General features: G+C 38.6%; 1 protein-coding gene across 4 annotated transcripts in view; it reads right to left on the bottom strand.

Annotated features, from left to right (window-relative positions):
• Positions 1–17,465, bottom strand: part of UHRF2 (ubiquitin like with PHD and ring finger domains 2) — a 96,812-nt gene that overhangs the window by 19,323 nt on the left and 60,024 nt on the right. For 2 of the 4 annotated variants that reach the window (XM_055698604.1, XM_055698603.1), the window contains exons 5-9: positions 17,297–17,413; positions 16,133–16,242; positions 7,031–7,217; positions 2,962–3,085; positions 2,467–2,574 (exon numbers count right to left, since the gene is read on the bottom strand). In XM_055698604.1, the coding sequence (XP_055554579.1) occupies positions 2,467–2,574; positions 2,962–3,085; positions 7,031–7,217; positions 16,133–16,242; positions 17,297–17,413 (646 nt within the window). The remainder of the gene's footprint in view (positions 1–2,466; positions 2,575–2,961; positions 3,086–7,030; positions 7,218–16,132; positions 16,243–17,296; positions 17,414–17,465) is intronic. The other 2 variants (XM_055698607.1, XM_055698605.1) reach the window with 1 other exon arrangement.

Here is a 17,465-nt window from a genome sequence, read left to right as displayed (position 1 = left end):
CCTTCCTTTCACAATAATCTAATGCTTGATTTTTTTTTATCACTATTGGGTGTTAAGAAGACATATTTTCAAAATTAGCTATTAGAAGAACTCTTTGCTAAATAACAAGAATAAGTAACTGAAAGCCCATTACAAATTATGTAGTTAGAACTGTTCCCCACCCCACATTTACTATCCACAATGACTTAGCACTCTCACTTAACTTTATCAGCTATTTGCCAATTTTTCCAGACCATTTATGAGTATGCTGAATAAAAAGGACCCACTATTGAGCTCCTCTTTCCTGCTGTATCATACATCCTTTCATTCATTCCTCCCTCCCTTCTTTCTTTTCCAGGTTTTATCAATTAAATTTAGGTTTCTGGTAGTGATTCACCCCAAAGATGAACTCTGATAAGTAATTCATGTCAAAGATGCTCTTCAGATGCCCTCTTCAGAAGCAATACTTAAGTCAATTTCCTTCTAGGGAAAAGAGAGTTTGTGTCATAAAAAACTATGCAAATCAGAAATAAAGAAACTACAGTCTCTAAATTCTTACAGATTTGCTGGGCAAACTCGTTTCTCATACAATAGACTAGTCATATGAGAAACAACAGTGTAATTTAACTTCCTATGTAGAAAACATTCCAATCTTCAGGGAAAAAAAAAAGGACAAACTCTTTAATTTGTACCCTAAATTAAATAATTATGTCAAAAGGGTAATTGTCTTTTGAAGTCTAGTCCACAGATACATATATATAAGTAGCATTCTCTGCTTAATCTTCTGAAAAAAGCAGCGCTCTAATTCTGTTCCCTTTTCCTACCAGCACTAGTTCTATTTGAAAACTATTACCTTTTGTGTCACCAATGGAATCCCTAACAAAAAGATAAACTAAAAATTTTAATTATTGTTGAAGCAGTGAAAATAGTTTTGAGATTTTGAGTCTGCATAAGTGATTTTAGAAACTTCTTACTTATGAGACTTTAATTAGCAATCTGGAAGCCAACAAAAGGTAACTATTTATTTCAATTCCTTTCACAAAAAAGCTCTTCAAACCATGAAATATCCCAAAGAATCAAAACTGAATATTCCTCTTCAGCAACTTATTCTGTGTAATATCCCTGGTATGATGAACACTATAATTTTAAATCACAAATCTAATTTGCTTCATCTAAGGCTTGTATCGATGGTAGAGCTAACAATGGACATCAAGGTGAGAAAGGATCAAAACAACGCGTTTAGGTTACAACTGCTTCACTGTGCTTTCTACCAAGGAGAGAAACCAAAAACTGTTGCTAAAGGGAAAATGTCTGCTGCTAATCGTATCAGCCTTAAAACTTGCATGGCTTTCCAAATCCAGAATTCTTCACACAGGACTGGAAGACATCACCATCAGAAGAAAATTGCCCGCTAAGTGCTATCTTCTACCAACTGAATAATAAAACATCTGTTTTCTTCTCATGAGAAGGCAGGTGATGAAAAGTTCAGAAAACAAATCTGAAGTGGGTTTTGATTCTTCACTTGCCCCTCCCTCTTCAAGCACTTCAAAAAACCTGATCCTGTTCTTCCAAATATGATGAAAAACACTCAATTACAATCCTTTACACATGCAAGAGACAAATAAATAATTTATTTTGAAAATAAATAAGTATGTATCTCCTCGACTGAAAACAACAACAAAAAATCCAAAGATAAACCAAAAATCAGTGCTATCAGATAAGGCTGGGGCAAAAGGATGTACATTTGTAGTTTGTGCAACACTTTGAGACCACAAAAATCAGTACTGGCACAAAATTAAGCTGTCCTATCCACCCTGCTTTGTTTTTTCCTGTCCCTCTGAGTATTGGCAGTGTGCTTGTATAACCAAAATGTAAAACTGACTGGGAAAATTAGCTCCACTCCTACACCAGGTGGGATTATTTTTCTGCCAGTTTTTTTAACAGCCCAGTTTACAATAGTCTATGAAATACCTGCATCAGAAAATAAGACAGTGCAAGAAACAGAAAAGGCTGAATGGACAGCTAGCAGTACAGGCTTACACTGGTTTAAGCTGTTCATCAGCCTAATAGAAGATATGGACATATATTATGTACGACCAAAAAACCCAAGAGGGATTCAATTTACAGTTATATTACCTAACATCTTCAAAATCTACAGTCTACATCTCCTAAGTGGGATAATCAGTTCATGTGAAGTATACTTCCAAAAATACTTGACTCTATTGACTAAAGTATCCCACTTAGAATTTTAACATGTGAAATTTGTTTATCCTAATGACCACATGCTTCTTATTAAATTCTAGTGTAAATCAGTATACTTCAGCCTTCACTGCTATTGTCAGCCATTCCAATATTAGAATCATAATGTATTTGCTTTATTTAGTTCTGGTGAAAATGACAATTGTCAATCTAAATTTATTTTACTGCCCAACCCATTTATTATTATTTCTACTTACTTCAAATACAGCTAATACTAAAACAACACACCTGAACTCGGAATTTCCAGGTTGTCCCAACAGGAACGCCAGGTATAGGTCCATAATGATTTGAAGGAACAATAGTGCATTCCTTAGTGCGACCAACACAGGCCATGCCCTAAAAATACATCAGACAAAAAAAATTAGTATTATACTATGGAAGACTATTTGCACATTCAATGCAGATATCAAGAAATCTGATCATTATAACAAACACATACTTTAAAATACATTAACAGTTGTTAAAAGGAATGTTAAGTAAATAATACGTGTTTATGGGTTTGCGGGAGAGATTAGGGGTTGGTTGTGGTTTTTTTTACCTCTAGTCACCTTAATAATTCTTCCACTGCTTTAATTGCCAGTAGATAGTGGGCAGGATTAAACATTGTCTTATTGTCTGTGCAACCCAGTACTGAATTTTGTGTAGTGCATATATAAGTAGAATTATAGATGTAGCACATACATGAACAATCAGAGTAACGGCTATTTCTAAAATACACTCTACCTTGCCCCAGTCTCTCTGGCTTTCAGTACTGGCAGATGGCATCTTTGCTTTCTTTTTACTCTGTTTGAGCTTTTCTCCAGCCTTTACAACTTCATTAGAATCATTTTTGCAGGAAGGACAATACCTAAAAAAAGGTTTTAGTAAATTCTCAATTACTTCATAATAATGGCAACACATTTCTTGTAGCCAAAATAGTGTCAATTTGTTTATCTTGACTGAGTATTTCAAGCTAGCAAACATATACCAGTCTTAAGCAGCTGAAGCCTATGGCTTAAAAAATAAACCCAACATGAACAAATACTGTCAACTTCAAAAAAGGGCATTTCAATATCTTTGAAGGTAGAGTGCTAGAGGCAAAACATTTAACTATTCTTCCTCACATGATCTGTGAGAGGTCCCCATATCTCCTGTATGCTCTCTTCATTCTGTCCTCTTTCATTTAGATCACATAAAGAAGACAGCCAAGATCAGTGTATGCTGCTAACAAGTACTCATGGTCTGCTTCTATGTCCTGCCCACTCTACCCTTGTTTTTTGTGGCTAGTGCAACATATTTCACTGCAGACAGCTGAAGGTCAAACAGAGCCAAGATTATCATGTTAAGGTGTGTATATGCACACACACACACGCAGGCACACACTCATTCATTCACTCGACAACACTGAAGCCACCTGAAATACTGAGCTGAGACTCACTCCAGGTAGCACAGGCACCCTGGTGAGAAAGCAGGAGACAGCAGTATGCAGTGACTACAAGTAGAGAGAGAAAGGAAGTACACTGGTCCTTTTGCTGCTTCTAATCACACTTTTATTCCACTCCAGGAATGCCAATGCAAAGGCAATTGCCCGTGTTTCTGGCTCCCATGGGCTGGGTTTGGCCCATATGCCACTAGTAGAGGAAGCCTGAACTACATTAACTTTGATCACCTAGTTTGGATAATTACCACTAGTAGTAGTACTACTACTACTACGACGACTGTTTTGGAAATAATAATTCACTCTTGTACATGAATAGAACAATTAATGATTAATGTCCACAGGGACAGACATCACTATGACAACAAAGGTGTTGAACCATCAAGACAATGAAGCTCTGTAGATAAAGAGAAAATAAAAATAATACAAGATGCTGTAACTGCCTAACACTAAGAATTTGAATGATATCACAGTTGTTTTGTTTTGTTTTTTTTTTTAAAAAAGAGTACCCAATAACCAATTAAGAAAAGGAACATGACATAATGCAGATTCACAAGGTGAATTAATTAGGGCATTTCTTGCCTCTTGATAGGATAACTATATTAGCTTTATATTTTTTAAATTGAGTTTTGTATGGAATATTAAATACTGTTTGCATGTGAAGTGGCTTAATCTCTGCAGGAGAAACATCATTCTTTCCTGACCTGCAGGCTCAGCCCCTGCATAGTTTGCCAGATTTTATACTATAAAAATACTAAATGGAAATTTCTCCACTTCTAAAACAAACAAAACCTGTGAAGAAGTTAAGGATCAGACAGCCATGACTCTTTGCTAGTATTCAAGAAGAAGGGAGGACATAGACCTCATCCTTGGTAGGAGATACTGCTTTGCCCAGTGCAACTGCACTCCTGCATATGACCAAGCATTAAGACTGCACAGGGCTGGTATCAATAAGTATCACAAAATTAACTGTCACAAGCCAGCTCCATTAACAGTATCTCCTCCATCCAGTGACTTCATCCACAGATGCATCTATCTACCTACATCAACAAATATTAAGAATCATATAATTACACAGCAGCCACTTTTTCAGACATTTTAGTTATATGAATTAAACTTCTACTACTTGTGGAAATTCACCATTTTTTGGCCAGAAATGTAAGTGGAAGGGTCCAGAAGTGCACTTAACATACAGCCTGAGGGACTCTAAAGACCAAGTTGTCAGTAAATTTAATTCCTGTGTGGTTGTCTACAAAGCACCACATCTTCTGCATGGAGGAAAACAGTCCTGGCACCTATGCAGCGCAGTTATAGTGGTACTATTGGAAGAGGGTAGGGAGAACTAAGCAGTAAAGGCTACATCTTGAAAAAATTTCTGTTCTTCATGTAGCCCTCTGAAATAGAAGTAGGACAACTCATAAGAATGTTTCACAAGAAGCTTTTGAAAAAGAATGGGTACTGGTGAAGACTAGAACACTAATACCTAATCTGAAAAACATCTGAAGCACTCAGCAGGCCAAGACAACTTTAGCACACTAGCTAAACCAAAGAGATGCTGATGGCTGGTGAGGTTTCAGTATCAGTATCTTGACGTGCCTATCAAACCTTCTCTGTATTTGAGGGTGTAGAAGAAACCAGAGAGAATCAATTGTTTCCACAGTAGAACAAAGGATTTGTGGGTTTTGTGGCAATGTATTTTCTTTATCAGAAACTCTCCTGTGACTAGTACTGGAAAATAGATGGACTTTACTGTTGCTGGAGTACCGGATTAGAACTGATTCTTAGAGTAAGGAGCAACTGAAGAATGGATGGACCGAACAGATGTGTACTTCCAGATAGATGGTCTCATTGAATATTCTGAATGAAGGAAGTAAAAAAAGAACTTCCCAGCTGCTATATCCAAAGGTCAGGTGCAATCAGGTAAGAATACTGCTTATGTATTGCAGTCAGTAATAAACCATTTGTGTGCTGGGAATGGTTTCCAACAAGTGACATCAACTCACTTGTATTAACAAGTAGTGGGAAGCAAGAAGATGTCACACACAGTCTGCCTTGACAGCAGAAAACTTTGTAATATTTCAGTGACATGCTGTGTAATAAACACTGCTGAATAAACACTGTAATCATTTTGCAGATGCAAGAAGTGGAAGGCACATAGACAATATTCAAATAAATGCTATTTTTAGTTCAAATGACCCATACATACTTCTAATAAGTACTGAAAATTTTTTAGATAGTGTTTCAAGACAGCAGTTCCTCCAAAAATGAATACAACTCTTCTCAGGGCAGAAATTTTATGGGAAAAAGACCAGCTTCCAACAACAGTATCCTGTGGCCAAAAGTACACACTTAGAAACACCTATCTCTGTTAATGGTCTCAATCACTAAATCACACACTGGCATGAACACAGAAGGAGTTAAAAAATACAATGCCCCAGAAAAAACGCAGATCATTAGGCACTGACCAATAAGCAAACCTACCATGGCATCCACATACAGGAGATACAGTCATTCACTTCCACAGAATGTTAAAACTTCCAAAGCACTTACACAGATTTTTATATAAAATTTAATCACAAGGTCCAAAGACATTCCATAAAATGTATTCACAGCCATCTTAGACATTTATTGATGTCTATGTAATGGAAAACTTTATCAAAATAAAGTTCTACTTATTACTCTTTTATAAAGGATTAGCATCTCGTGTAAGTCACAGGCAGGTGATAAATACGCACCATGTAAACTGTAGATAGCTATAAGGATACAAAACAGTTCAGAGCCCAATATAACTTAATGGGCAGCTAATGGGTGCATGCAGATTCACTTCAAAATACAATTATCTTGATTTAACAATGTCAGTTAGCTTGGTTTTCCTACTGGCAGAACCAGGGACAGTAGAAATGAAGAGTAGCAAGGTGCTGGTCCTCCCACAGCAGAAATCAATGGAGAATGGAGGAACAGAAGACACAGAAGGGGCACAGAGGCAGCAACAGGGACAGAGGATGAAGGGAAAAAGAAGGGTAAGCGTAAGAGAATTGTTCAAGCCGTGAAGCCTGAACAAATAAAAGACTAGAGAACAGCACTGTTGATAAACACAATCAGATCAGATAATGCCACAGAAGATCATAATGAATAAAATAAACATACCAGTTCTGAAAATCCATAACGGTCATTAAAGCTCACTACTAATCCTTTGTGAATTATTTAAAAGAATTACCTTGACAGAAAACATAAGACTTATATTAAAAGTAGATGGATTAAAAAAGGCAGAATTAAAAGAATTCTTCAGTATTATCTCTCATGAAGTGCAAATAACAAAAAGGTACCATGTATAGAATGGCAATATAGGTAAGTAAATCATCCTTGTATATTTACCAGTCCTCATCTTCTGGTATCTTGCTTAAGGGAGGGTTCAGGCAGTATATATGATAAGCCATATTACATTCATCACATAGGAGCTGCATGTGAGCATCCTGCTTTCCACCACACAAATAACACGAACAAAACCGGCACTCCTTATCTGGATCAGCCCTACAGTGCTTGCATTCAGGGCCACTTTTTCCTGTCAAAAACAAAGAAAAATTCAAATACCATGTATCTTAGAGAAGTGCATTACTCTATCTACTAGGAAAAAATTACTCTTGCAGATGAACATTGCCCTCTTAAAAATGTTTTTTTCTTACAATGAGGTATTTGACTACCCAGGCTAATGGGTTTTCTTCTGCTGTATAAGCAAGCAGTGAAGAAAATTACTAACCTCTCTTGTTTTCTCCCCTCCCACTCCCAACACGCCACCTGCACACTCTCCCTACAGATGGAGCCTTGCACAATCTCTAGTTGGAGTGTTGTTAAATACAGCCATGAAGAAATTCCAATTAGGCAACTGGTAACAGTCAAATAAGATGCAAGTACAACTTGGAACAGCTCTTTTCCCCACAAATAACCAGTTGTTTCACAGCAACAGTTTAGTTTATACACACAGAAACACTAACTTTCTGCTGCAGCTCACTTGGAAATTTGGACCCATGAACCCCACTATGAAAGAAAATCACTGCAATTGATTCCTCAATCAGGGAAAAAAATGCTTTTATACAAGAGAAAAACATGTAGTAGCCTAAATTAGAGATGCAAGAGGAAAGGGAAGAATCACTGAATACTTCTAGCAGAATTAAACACTTACAGTCTTTAGTCAGAATGACTAGTCAGAAATGTATGAAACAAGTAGAAGGTCCAGAGAAATGAGAGAAGACTTCAGAAGTGAACTTGACTACAGCCCAAAGAATTCCAACATTAAAATAAAACAAATTCATTTATTTTTTCTGTGCAAAAGTCATCTAGAAATGCCACGGAAGTGAAATTGACCTTGAACTAGTGTAATACAATAATTAACAGAGTACTTCCAAACTTCTCTGGAAATAGTATTTTATCTGAAAGAAGTAATTAGCTTTGAATCAGAAGACAAGACCAGAAATACCATTTGAGAGTCTGGAGCTGGAAGTAGGAAGCTGTAGAATCTAGACACTTGAGACACCATTTTAGAATGGGCCATAAAATGTTCCGAGTACCATTCCGGAAGAAAAAAAACCCCACAGGGTGCAAAAGCTCAGAAACATAAACAGCTGGAATACCAATGCTTGGGATAAATTTTCTCCTAAGTCCACAGGCAACCTATCTGAGGAACTTCTGAACTGTCTAGTCAATGTCTACTCTAAAGGACAACTGACCTAGAAGGACAGACAAACTTATTCCTATCATAATCTTTGTCCAAAATACCCAAAAGTCATCAGTTGTACAAAAAATAAAATTCTCTTCTCTGGAACAAAACCTTATTTAATGTGTCCATGATGTCACATGCAAGTTCATTAATAAGGAATCTGAGGGTAGGCCCACTACAAAAATGAAAACAAACAATGTCCTCAAACCCAAACCCCCTACAGCCCTTTGGAGGCAGCATGAACATCAGATTCTTCCATAGATGCTATGCAGAAAGAATATAAGACAAAAAGAGAAGGGCACAAGCAACAAATCATATGATTTAAGAAAACACTGCCTGTTCCCATGAAAGATTTAACCCTTAGGAAAACAGAGAATTTTTTTCTTATTAAAGGACTGATGCCTTTCTGATTTTAAGGGAAGACTAGAATTTGTCAAACCTCAAATATGGAGAACTACCCCATGTTTCTCTGACTAGCGCAAGAGAACAATATTCAAGTTTCCATCTCCTCTCAGCTTTATTTTATAATTTTCTTCACCAGGAGTCATGGTCTAAGTTGCCACCTTGAGAAGCTGTATAGCTTGTCAGTTCCTTGTAAGTTAGTTTGCTTGGATAACATAAGCAATCAAAGTAAATATTCCTTCTAGGAGCTGACTCTTGAATAGAAAGATGAGATGGATCTCTGACGTATCCAGAGTTCTGTATATTTTTAACTTTTTCCTATGCACACTGAGAAGGAAAGGACTAACTAAGGGTTTGCAGAAATCCCAGTGCCTTCCTGCTGAAGAAAAATCTGCCTTCCCAACTGAATACCCCTACAGAAAGTTTGATTCACATAGATATATCACTGTAAAACCTCTGGAGAGAAAGTCCAGACTGGAAGTCTTCTAAGAAAGGGGGACTGGAATGCCAAGCATTGTGGTACATCTGCAGCCTTTCTGAAGGACCTTCAAGAATACTTTTATCTTCAAAGGTGGAAACAACTAGACTTAGAAAGGGAAGGGGATGGAGTTTTGAGTAACAAAGAAAAGTCAGGAGCTGCTGATGTATTAGGTATCAACAGGGGAAAACCTGTGAAATGCCTCAAAGGAATGAGGGTTTTTTTCTCTGAAAAGGTGACTGACATGGTCAATATCCCAAATGAAATGTCTCTACACTGGTGCATGTAGCATGGGCAGCAAACAGGAGGGGCTGGAAGCAACTGTGCAGCTGGAAAGCTATGATCTAATCGCTGTCACTGAACTTGGTGGGACAAATCACATGGCTGGAGCGCTGCAACAATGGCTACAAAATGATCAGAAAGGACAGGCAAGGAAGGAGGAGCAGGTGATCTGCCCTCTGTGGCCTGATTGCACAGTCCTGTCTGTGAAACACAGCAATGAACAGGTCAAGAGCTTGTGGGTGAAAATAAGAGGCCAAGCCAACAAAAGGAACTTCATGGTTGGTGCTTATTACTGGCCACCCGATCACGAGGACGCTGATGATGAAGACTTCTTACTTCAGCTGCAGGAAGCCCCACACTCACAGCCTCTGATCCAGCTTGGGGACTTCAGTCACCCTGACAGCTGCTGGAAAAGCAGCACAGCAAGCTCTAAGCAGTCCAGAAAACTCTTGGAGAGCATCGAAGATAATTTCTTAATCCAGGTGACAGACAGCCCCACATAGGAGAAGTGTTACTGGACCTGTTGCTTACCAACACAGATGAACTAATTACAGAAGTCAAGACCAGTGGCAGCCTGGGCTGCACTGACCATTCCCTGGTAAAATTCACAACCTCGAGGGATACGGGCCAGGTGAAGAGTCAAGACCTTGAATTTTAGGAGAGTGAACTTTCAGCTGTTTAGAGAATTACAGGATGGGACCCCCCGGGACACTGCCCCCAGGGATAAAGGAACAGAACAGAGCTGGCAGCTCCGTAAGGACATTTGTCTTACAGCCCAAGGGCTCTCAATTCCCATGTGTGAGCAATCAGGCAAGGAGTGCAGGAGACCAGCATGACTGAGTAAGGACCTCCTGGTCAAGTTAAAGCATCAGAAGGAAACGCACAGGCACTGGAACCAGGGACACGTACCCTGGAAAGAATATAGGGGCACTGTCTGGATGTGTAGGGATAGGATTGGGAAAGCCAAGGCACAGCTGGAGCTGAATTTGGCATGGGATGCAAAGAATAATAAGAATGGTCAGAAGGTTGGTCAGAAAAGGAAGATTAAAGAAAAATGCACCCACCCACCCCTTCTTTTCTCTGCTCCCACAAACGAGACAGAAGTACTAGCGACAACCGATACGGAGAAGGCTGAGGGACTCAACAGATTTTCTGCCTCAGTTTCCAATGGTAATCATCCCACATCTCTCAAGTCCTTGAACTTCAAGGCAGGGACCGGGGGAATGAAGTCTCTCCCACTGTAAGAGAAAACCAGGTTCAAGCTCTCCTGAGGAACCTGAATATACATAAGGCCATGAGACCCAATGAGATGCATCCCAGGGTCCTGAGGGAATAGACTGAAGGTACCAAGCCACTCTCCACAGTATCTGAAAAGTCATGGCAGACAGGGAACGTCCCCAGTGACTGGAGGAAAGGGAATATTGCACCCTTCTTTAAGAAGGAGGAAGAGGAAGACCCTGGGAATTACTGACCAGTCAGACTCACCTCAGTGCCCAGTATGTCATAGAACACAGACTCCCAGAAGACATGTCAAAATACATGGAACACAGAGAGGTGACTGGAGACAGACAGCACGGCTTCACCAAGGGCAAATTATGCCTGACTGATCCAGTGGCCTTCTACAATGGACTGACTACACCATTGGACAGGGGAAGAACTACAGATGAAATCTTACAGACTTCTGTAAGGCTTTTGATACAGCCTCTCACAACATTCTTGCTGCTAAATTGGAGAGAGATGGGTTTGATGGATGAACTCTTAGCAAAGAGTGGACAGTCTGCTTTCAGTGGCTCAATGTCCAACTGGAAACCAGTTGTGTCCCTCAAGGGTCTATATTGAGACAAACACTAATACCTTCATCAATGACATAGATAGTGGAATTGAGTGTGCCCTCACAAGTTTGTGGATGACAAAGCTGAATGGCCCAGTTGATACAGCAGTGGGAAGGGACGTCACCCAGAGAGACCTTGACAGGCTTGAGAAGTAGGCCCATGTGAACCTCATGAAATTCACTTAGTCTGAATGCTAGGTCCTGCGCAGGACAATTCCCAGTATCAGTACAGGCTGGGTGATAAATGGATTGACAGCAGTCCTGCAGAGAAGGACTTCGGGATACTGGAGAACAAAAAATTGTATATGAGCAGCTCAGATAGCAAATCACACCCTGGGCTGCATAAAGAGAAGCAAGACCAGCAGGTCAAGGAAGGGTATTCTCCCCCTTTACTATGTGCTGGTGACACCCCATCTCAAGTACTGCATCCAGCTCTGGCATCTCCAGCACAAGAAAGACATGGACCTGTTGGAGCAGGTCCAGAAGAGGGCCACAAAATCAGTCAGAGGGATGAAACGCTTCTCCTACAGAGGCAGGCTGAAAGAGCTGTGTTTGTTCAGTCCAGAGAAGGGAAGGCTGCATGGAGACTTCATTGTGGCCTTTTGGTACTTAAAGGCGGCTTATAAGAAAGACAGGGAAAGACTTTTTACCAGGGCCTGGAGCAACAGTTTTAAATTTTAAGAGGGTAGATTTCAATTGGATATAAGGAAGAAATTTTTTATGAGGGTGGTGAGACACTGGAACAGGTTACCCAGAGAAGCTGTGGATGCTCCACTCCTGAAAGCATTCAAGGCCAGGCTGGATGGGGCTTTGAGCAACCTGATACAGTGAAAAAAGACCCTGCCCATGCCAGGGGGGGTTGGGCTAGATGAACTGTAAAGGTCCCTTCCAACTCAAACCATTCTATGATAAGAAGTGCTAGAACACTGCAGTTTGGTTTGTCTTTTTAAGAGAAAACATATAAAAGCTGAAGAACATAAAAGAAGGATCACTAAAAAGCAAAAATTATGAGCTACAGATAGAAGGTCTAGTGAGGTATGTACTGACTGGAAAACATGAAGAGCAAATGTGTTAAGGGTACCAGCAGTGGTTATTTTACAAAGCCTCAAAGGCAAAGATCAGATACACTTAAAAAGAAAGACAAAATCTCTCATTGTACTGCTTCTACCTGTCTAACCTATAAGACTTATCTGCATACTATTCAGATAGAAGTAATCTGCCCAGGGTTGTTTTGAAGAGAAAGGAAACACTGTAAGAATGCTGATCAACAAATCTGCCACTTTTCCAGCATAGCTAAGCAAAACTCATGGTCCGTCCAAGGTATCAACACCAATTCAAGTCATGTCAGACTGAAGAAGTCCCAGGTAACTGGTATCCGCTTTGAAAAATAGGAAAAGTGATGACTGAGTATTCCTTAAAGAAACTCACTACTTTACCTCATCCGATAAATAAAAACCAAAAAGAAACTGCTTATTTTTCTCTCTCTTTACTACCACAGACTGTTTAGGCCTATTAATTTTACTGGGTTTGGTTGCAAAACCAGTTTCTTAGCCCAATGATTAGTAATAATACTTTTATAAAAAAAAACAGGAAAAAAGCAGAAAGGTCGACATATTCTAGTTCATTTAAACAATACCTGGAGTCTTCAACTTTCTCCAACGTACAATCAAGGTACAAACTGTCATCTTCATGACATAACTTTAATTCTTCCATTTCTGCTTTAACCATGACCTCAGTCAAATGCACTGATTATATCTGCCCTATTGGTCACACGAAGGCAGCTCTGTTCACCCCTACCAACACTGTACAGTTTAGTTGCATATATCATTTCATATTCTCTTCTTTTGCAGGAACAGTTATCTCATGTTCGTAACACAAATTTGGATTCTAATGGAAGTAATATATGTTGATATCGAAGTCTTATTTCCATTTTGCATATAAAAATTTGAAACGTATTTACAAGCATGTTGTTTCTTAGTTTTCTAGTTTTCTGATAGGTTTAGCTCTACCTTTTTCCTGGGCTGCAGAGTTTATATTTCCATTAAATAACCTGAAAATAAGTACTTTATTTTTAACTGTAAGTGCTGATCATACATGTCATACACATTTTATCTAATTTACACATACAAAACCTACCTAACGTATGCTCAAGGAATAACAATTTTTCTGCAGAGGTAGCCTACGTTGTTTATCTGATGAAGATTATTTGCAAAGTAGGGATTCTGTCTTTTGGTAAGGGCATGGACAGTAGCTTAATATAGACAAAAATACAGTCAATGCATTTTCTGATTGTGTGTCAACAATGTCATAGAGTATTGAAGGCCAATTAGTTCTTTGAATTTCATCCGCCATTGTTGTAACAAAAATCTGCAGCTTTTCATAGCATATAAGCTAAGGTATGTATGTTTATAGATACATAACTATATATTTAAAAATTTTAGATACAAAGTACTAATAGGGATGGAAGTACAGTCCAGAGGTAAACAGTTTACAGCATACAGCTCAACGGATGTACACTGTGCATAAGTGAACAAATCAGAATCAGATGAACAGAAGTGAAAAGGGCAGTGTGGTGAGAAGGTTGGCCTCAGGAAAAAGAGCAGTCTGAAACAAGAAATAAGGCTAAATTGCCAGATCAAGTAAGTTTTCAGGGTTACAATTGTAAAGATCGTATTTCTGTGTTACATTCTCAAGATTATATTTCTGTGTTACATTTATTTAAGAAGGTTTGTAAACAGTATCCTTAAGTGTACAAGAATGGGACTAGGAACAGAATGAAACAAAACATACATAGTGGTGCAAATCTCTACACAGATGGCAATATGTGAGTAGTTTAAGCAAAGAGACTACCAATAAGGAAATAGCTTTCAACACAGGAGGGAAAGAGCTGTAAGTGAAAATAAAGAGCTTGACTTTGAAACAATAATGTGGCAAGCATTGCAAGATTGAAGGCTGCACCTCGAACCCTGTGTTCAGGTTTGGGCCCCTCACTGCAGGAGGGACGTAGAGGGGCTGCAGTGTGTCCAGGGAAGGGCAAGGGGCTGGGGAAGGGTCTACAGAGCGAGTCCTATGATGAGCAGCTGAGGGAACTGGGGTTCTTCAGGCTGGAGAAAAGGAGGCTGAGGGCAGACCTTACACCCTCCAGAGCTGCTGGAAAGGAGGTTGTGGCGAGGTGGGTGTCGTCTCCTCTCCCAAGTAACAAGCGACAGGGCAACAGGAAACAGCCTCCTGTAGTGCCTGGAGAGGTTTAGGTGGGATATTTGGAAAAATTTCTTCACCAAAAGGGTGGTCAAGCATTGGAACAGGCTGCCCAGAGAGGTGGTTGAGTCACCATCCCTGGAGGTATTTAAAAGATGTGTAGATGTGGCACTTAGGGACACAGTTTAGTGTTGGATTTGGCAGTGCTAGGTTAACAGCTGGACTCGACGAACTGAAGGGTCTTTTCCAACTTCAATAATTCTATGATTCTACAACAAATAAACACGTCAGATCAAATGGTGCCACTGTAGATAATTTTATAAAATCACCAATATACTAATCAGCCATTTCCTTCACACAGACATAATTTTAAAAATTAATTCACTACACAGTAGCTGCAGGGAAGAACTAAATGAACTGCAGTAATTTTATATGCCCTTTAAAAAGTTTCATAAACAATTAGACTTGCAAAATAAGTAGGTATATAAATGCAAAGCAGTATCTGTAGATCTATAACTTTCTCATACTGCAATTTTTTAAAATAAAAGATGTTTTAAGACATTACAAAACCCCTTTAATGTGACCAAGAAGAAATAAACAGAATGGATAGTTAATTTTTTTGAGTAATCTGAGGAAAGTAAATCATAAATAATGAATAATTAATTGTGAGAAGTTCATTTAGAGACATTCATATTTTTACTTTTAAGAATACCACAGCAAATATTTTTTTGCTCCTCTGAAAAAACAGTAATTTTTTTGATGACAGCAAATGAACACTAAGCGGACTAGTTCTTGTGCACTGACAGCTACATAGAAAGGTTCAGAAAAACTGCCTTGGAGTCAGGAGTCTAATATAAAACAGTATCTAACAGCTATTAGTAGAGCTGCCATCCTATCCCTGTGTTGCTATCACAAACACCTATAACTCCTAACTTCAACATATTTTTAAACTTAGGATAAAATGGCACACTACTTTTTAGATAAGCTGCCACTAACCCCTTCCTGTGGTTCTGGGGAGTTATGTTTTTTAGAAGGTCATGCAGGGCCAAATGATAATCCAAACATTAATTGTCCTTCTTTTTCAGGGTACAAACAGCTCTGGCACAAAGTTCCTTACCTTCTTCTTAATTCTGACATAACAAGAGGGTTAAAGTGCATCATTACAGACCGATTCCATCTTTGTCATTCATTAATTTATTGAAAGTTTAAATTACATGTCAATTGCAATAGCGGTTCTGGTGACCTGGACACCTGTCTAGGAACTTAACTGAGACTACAAATTAATTCTGCATTTATTTAGAAAGTTATCAGATGTTCCCCTTTTTCCTTGCTTACCACTGATAGCAGTAAGATGTGATGGGTCTCTCAATACGTCAAGTAATGGAGCTGCCTTAAGCAAATATACTTTTAGAACAGAAATCTAAAAAGGATTCTATACTAATACGCTCCTGAACACAGAAAAAAATTAGTTACCTCTGTATGCTGATCCTTCTTTTTTTAAAAAAAGAAATATCATTCAATATTTACTTATATTTATTTATATTATTTATAAATAATAATAATAAAGCATACTTTTGTAATCTCCATCACCAAATGTCAATGGATAGGCTCCTGGCTTTTCAATCTTGTACATTTCCTCTATAAAAAGGATTTTACAATCATTTATTGTGTCTTCTGGGCCTCTGAAAAACAAAGAATAAAAATTACATTTAACTTAGTTCCTTAGACCTAGATTCTGTACTTTATGAATCCTAAAGCAATGAGATAAAGCTAACTAGCAACTGTTTATTTGTCACTGATACGGTAATTTATTTCAATTCACACACAAAATTCAGTCTAGTACTGTAACTTCTAAGAAAACCAAAACATAAGACTTAAAACTGACATAAAGACTACCCCATCACCCTCAGACTATCTGGCAGCTGAGTACATCCTTATTGACAGCCATCCATAACTTTGTTATTCTGCTTCTAAAACCTCACAATGTTTCTTTTGGGCAGAACACCGTAGACCAGACAAAATCATATCCCCTCCAATATAGCGTAAGCAACATTATAAAAGCATAGTGTCAGAAACATGAATTACAAGACGCAATAACAGATGCTACTCAGAACCCATAGAATAAGAAAAGCAACTGAAAGCTTCAAAAGCCCTTCTATGACTTCTCAATGTTTTGGAAACCTAAAACCCAATCCTGCAAAAAACATGTACAATACTGTCATGTACTGTGAGTATCGCCATTAATGTCAGGTTTCACAGCACTATCTGTTCACCGTATCTCAGTGATGAGTAACAAACACTCCATGAGTCTGACATCAAATGATTAAGAGAATGATTAATAAAGTCAAATGTGCTGTTAGAAGTTTGACTTTAAAACAATTGAAACAAACAAGTTGTTAATGGTTAATTCAAGATGTATTTTTTTATATCCTGCTAAATGCCTTGTTGAGCGCCAATAAATCCTTTGTCCAAAAGAGTAACTTCAAATGGAAGCACCCCCACAAGATAGATGAGCTGACTGGAAGTTCACCATGAGGAATGAGCTCAGCAAAAACTAGGGAAAAAGTAATTCCGGCAGGAGGAGATCATGACTACCGACCACACTGACCACTGGCTCAAGAAATCCCCCAGACCCAAAAAGAAGTTGAGAATGAGTGCACACCAATTAACATGAGAAGTGAGGGAATTATTTGACAAATAGGAATTGGAACACTAAATAATGAAAGAATTAAGTACCTTGTAAGCAATGAAGGCTGATGTCTTTGTATGCTAAACTGTGTAAGAAGTGTAGTTCTGACAACCGAGGAACAAGGCATTTGTGGGCTTACCACCCAGCTGCCTACTTCACGCAACCTAGAATAAAGGAATAAAAATACCTTGATTCGGTGTGTGAATCGGCACGGCG

This window comes from Falco cherrug, chromosome Z, assembly GCF_023634085.1.
Source record: "Falco cherrug isolate bFalChe1 chromosome Z, bFalChe1.pri, whole genome shotgun sequence".
In the NCBI taxonomy this organism is placed as follows: Eukaryota; Metazoa; Chordata; class Aves; order Falconiformes; family Falconidae; genus Falco; species Falco cherrug.
The sequence above is the reverse complement of the archived record's forward strand: the minus strand, read 5'-3'. Positions and strand labels throughout refer to the sequence as shown.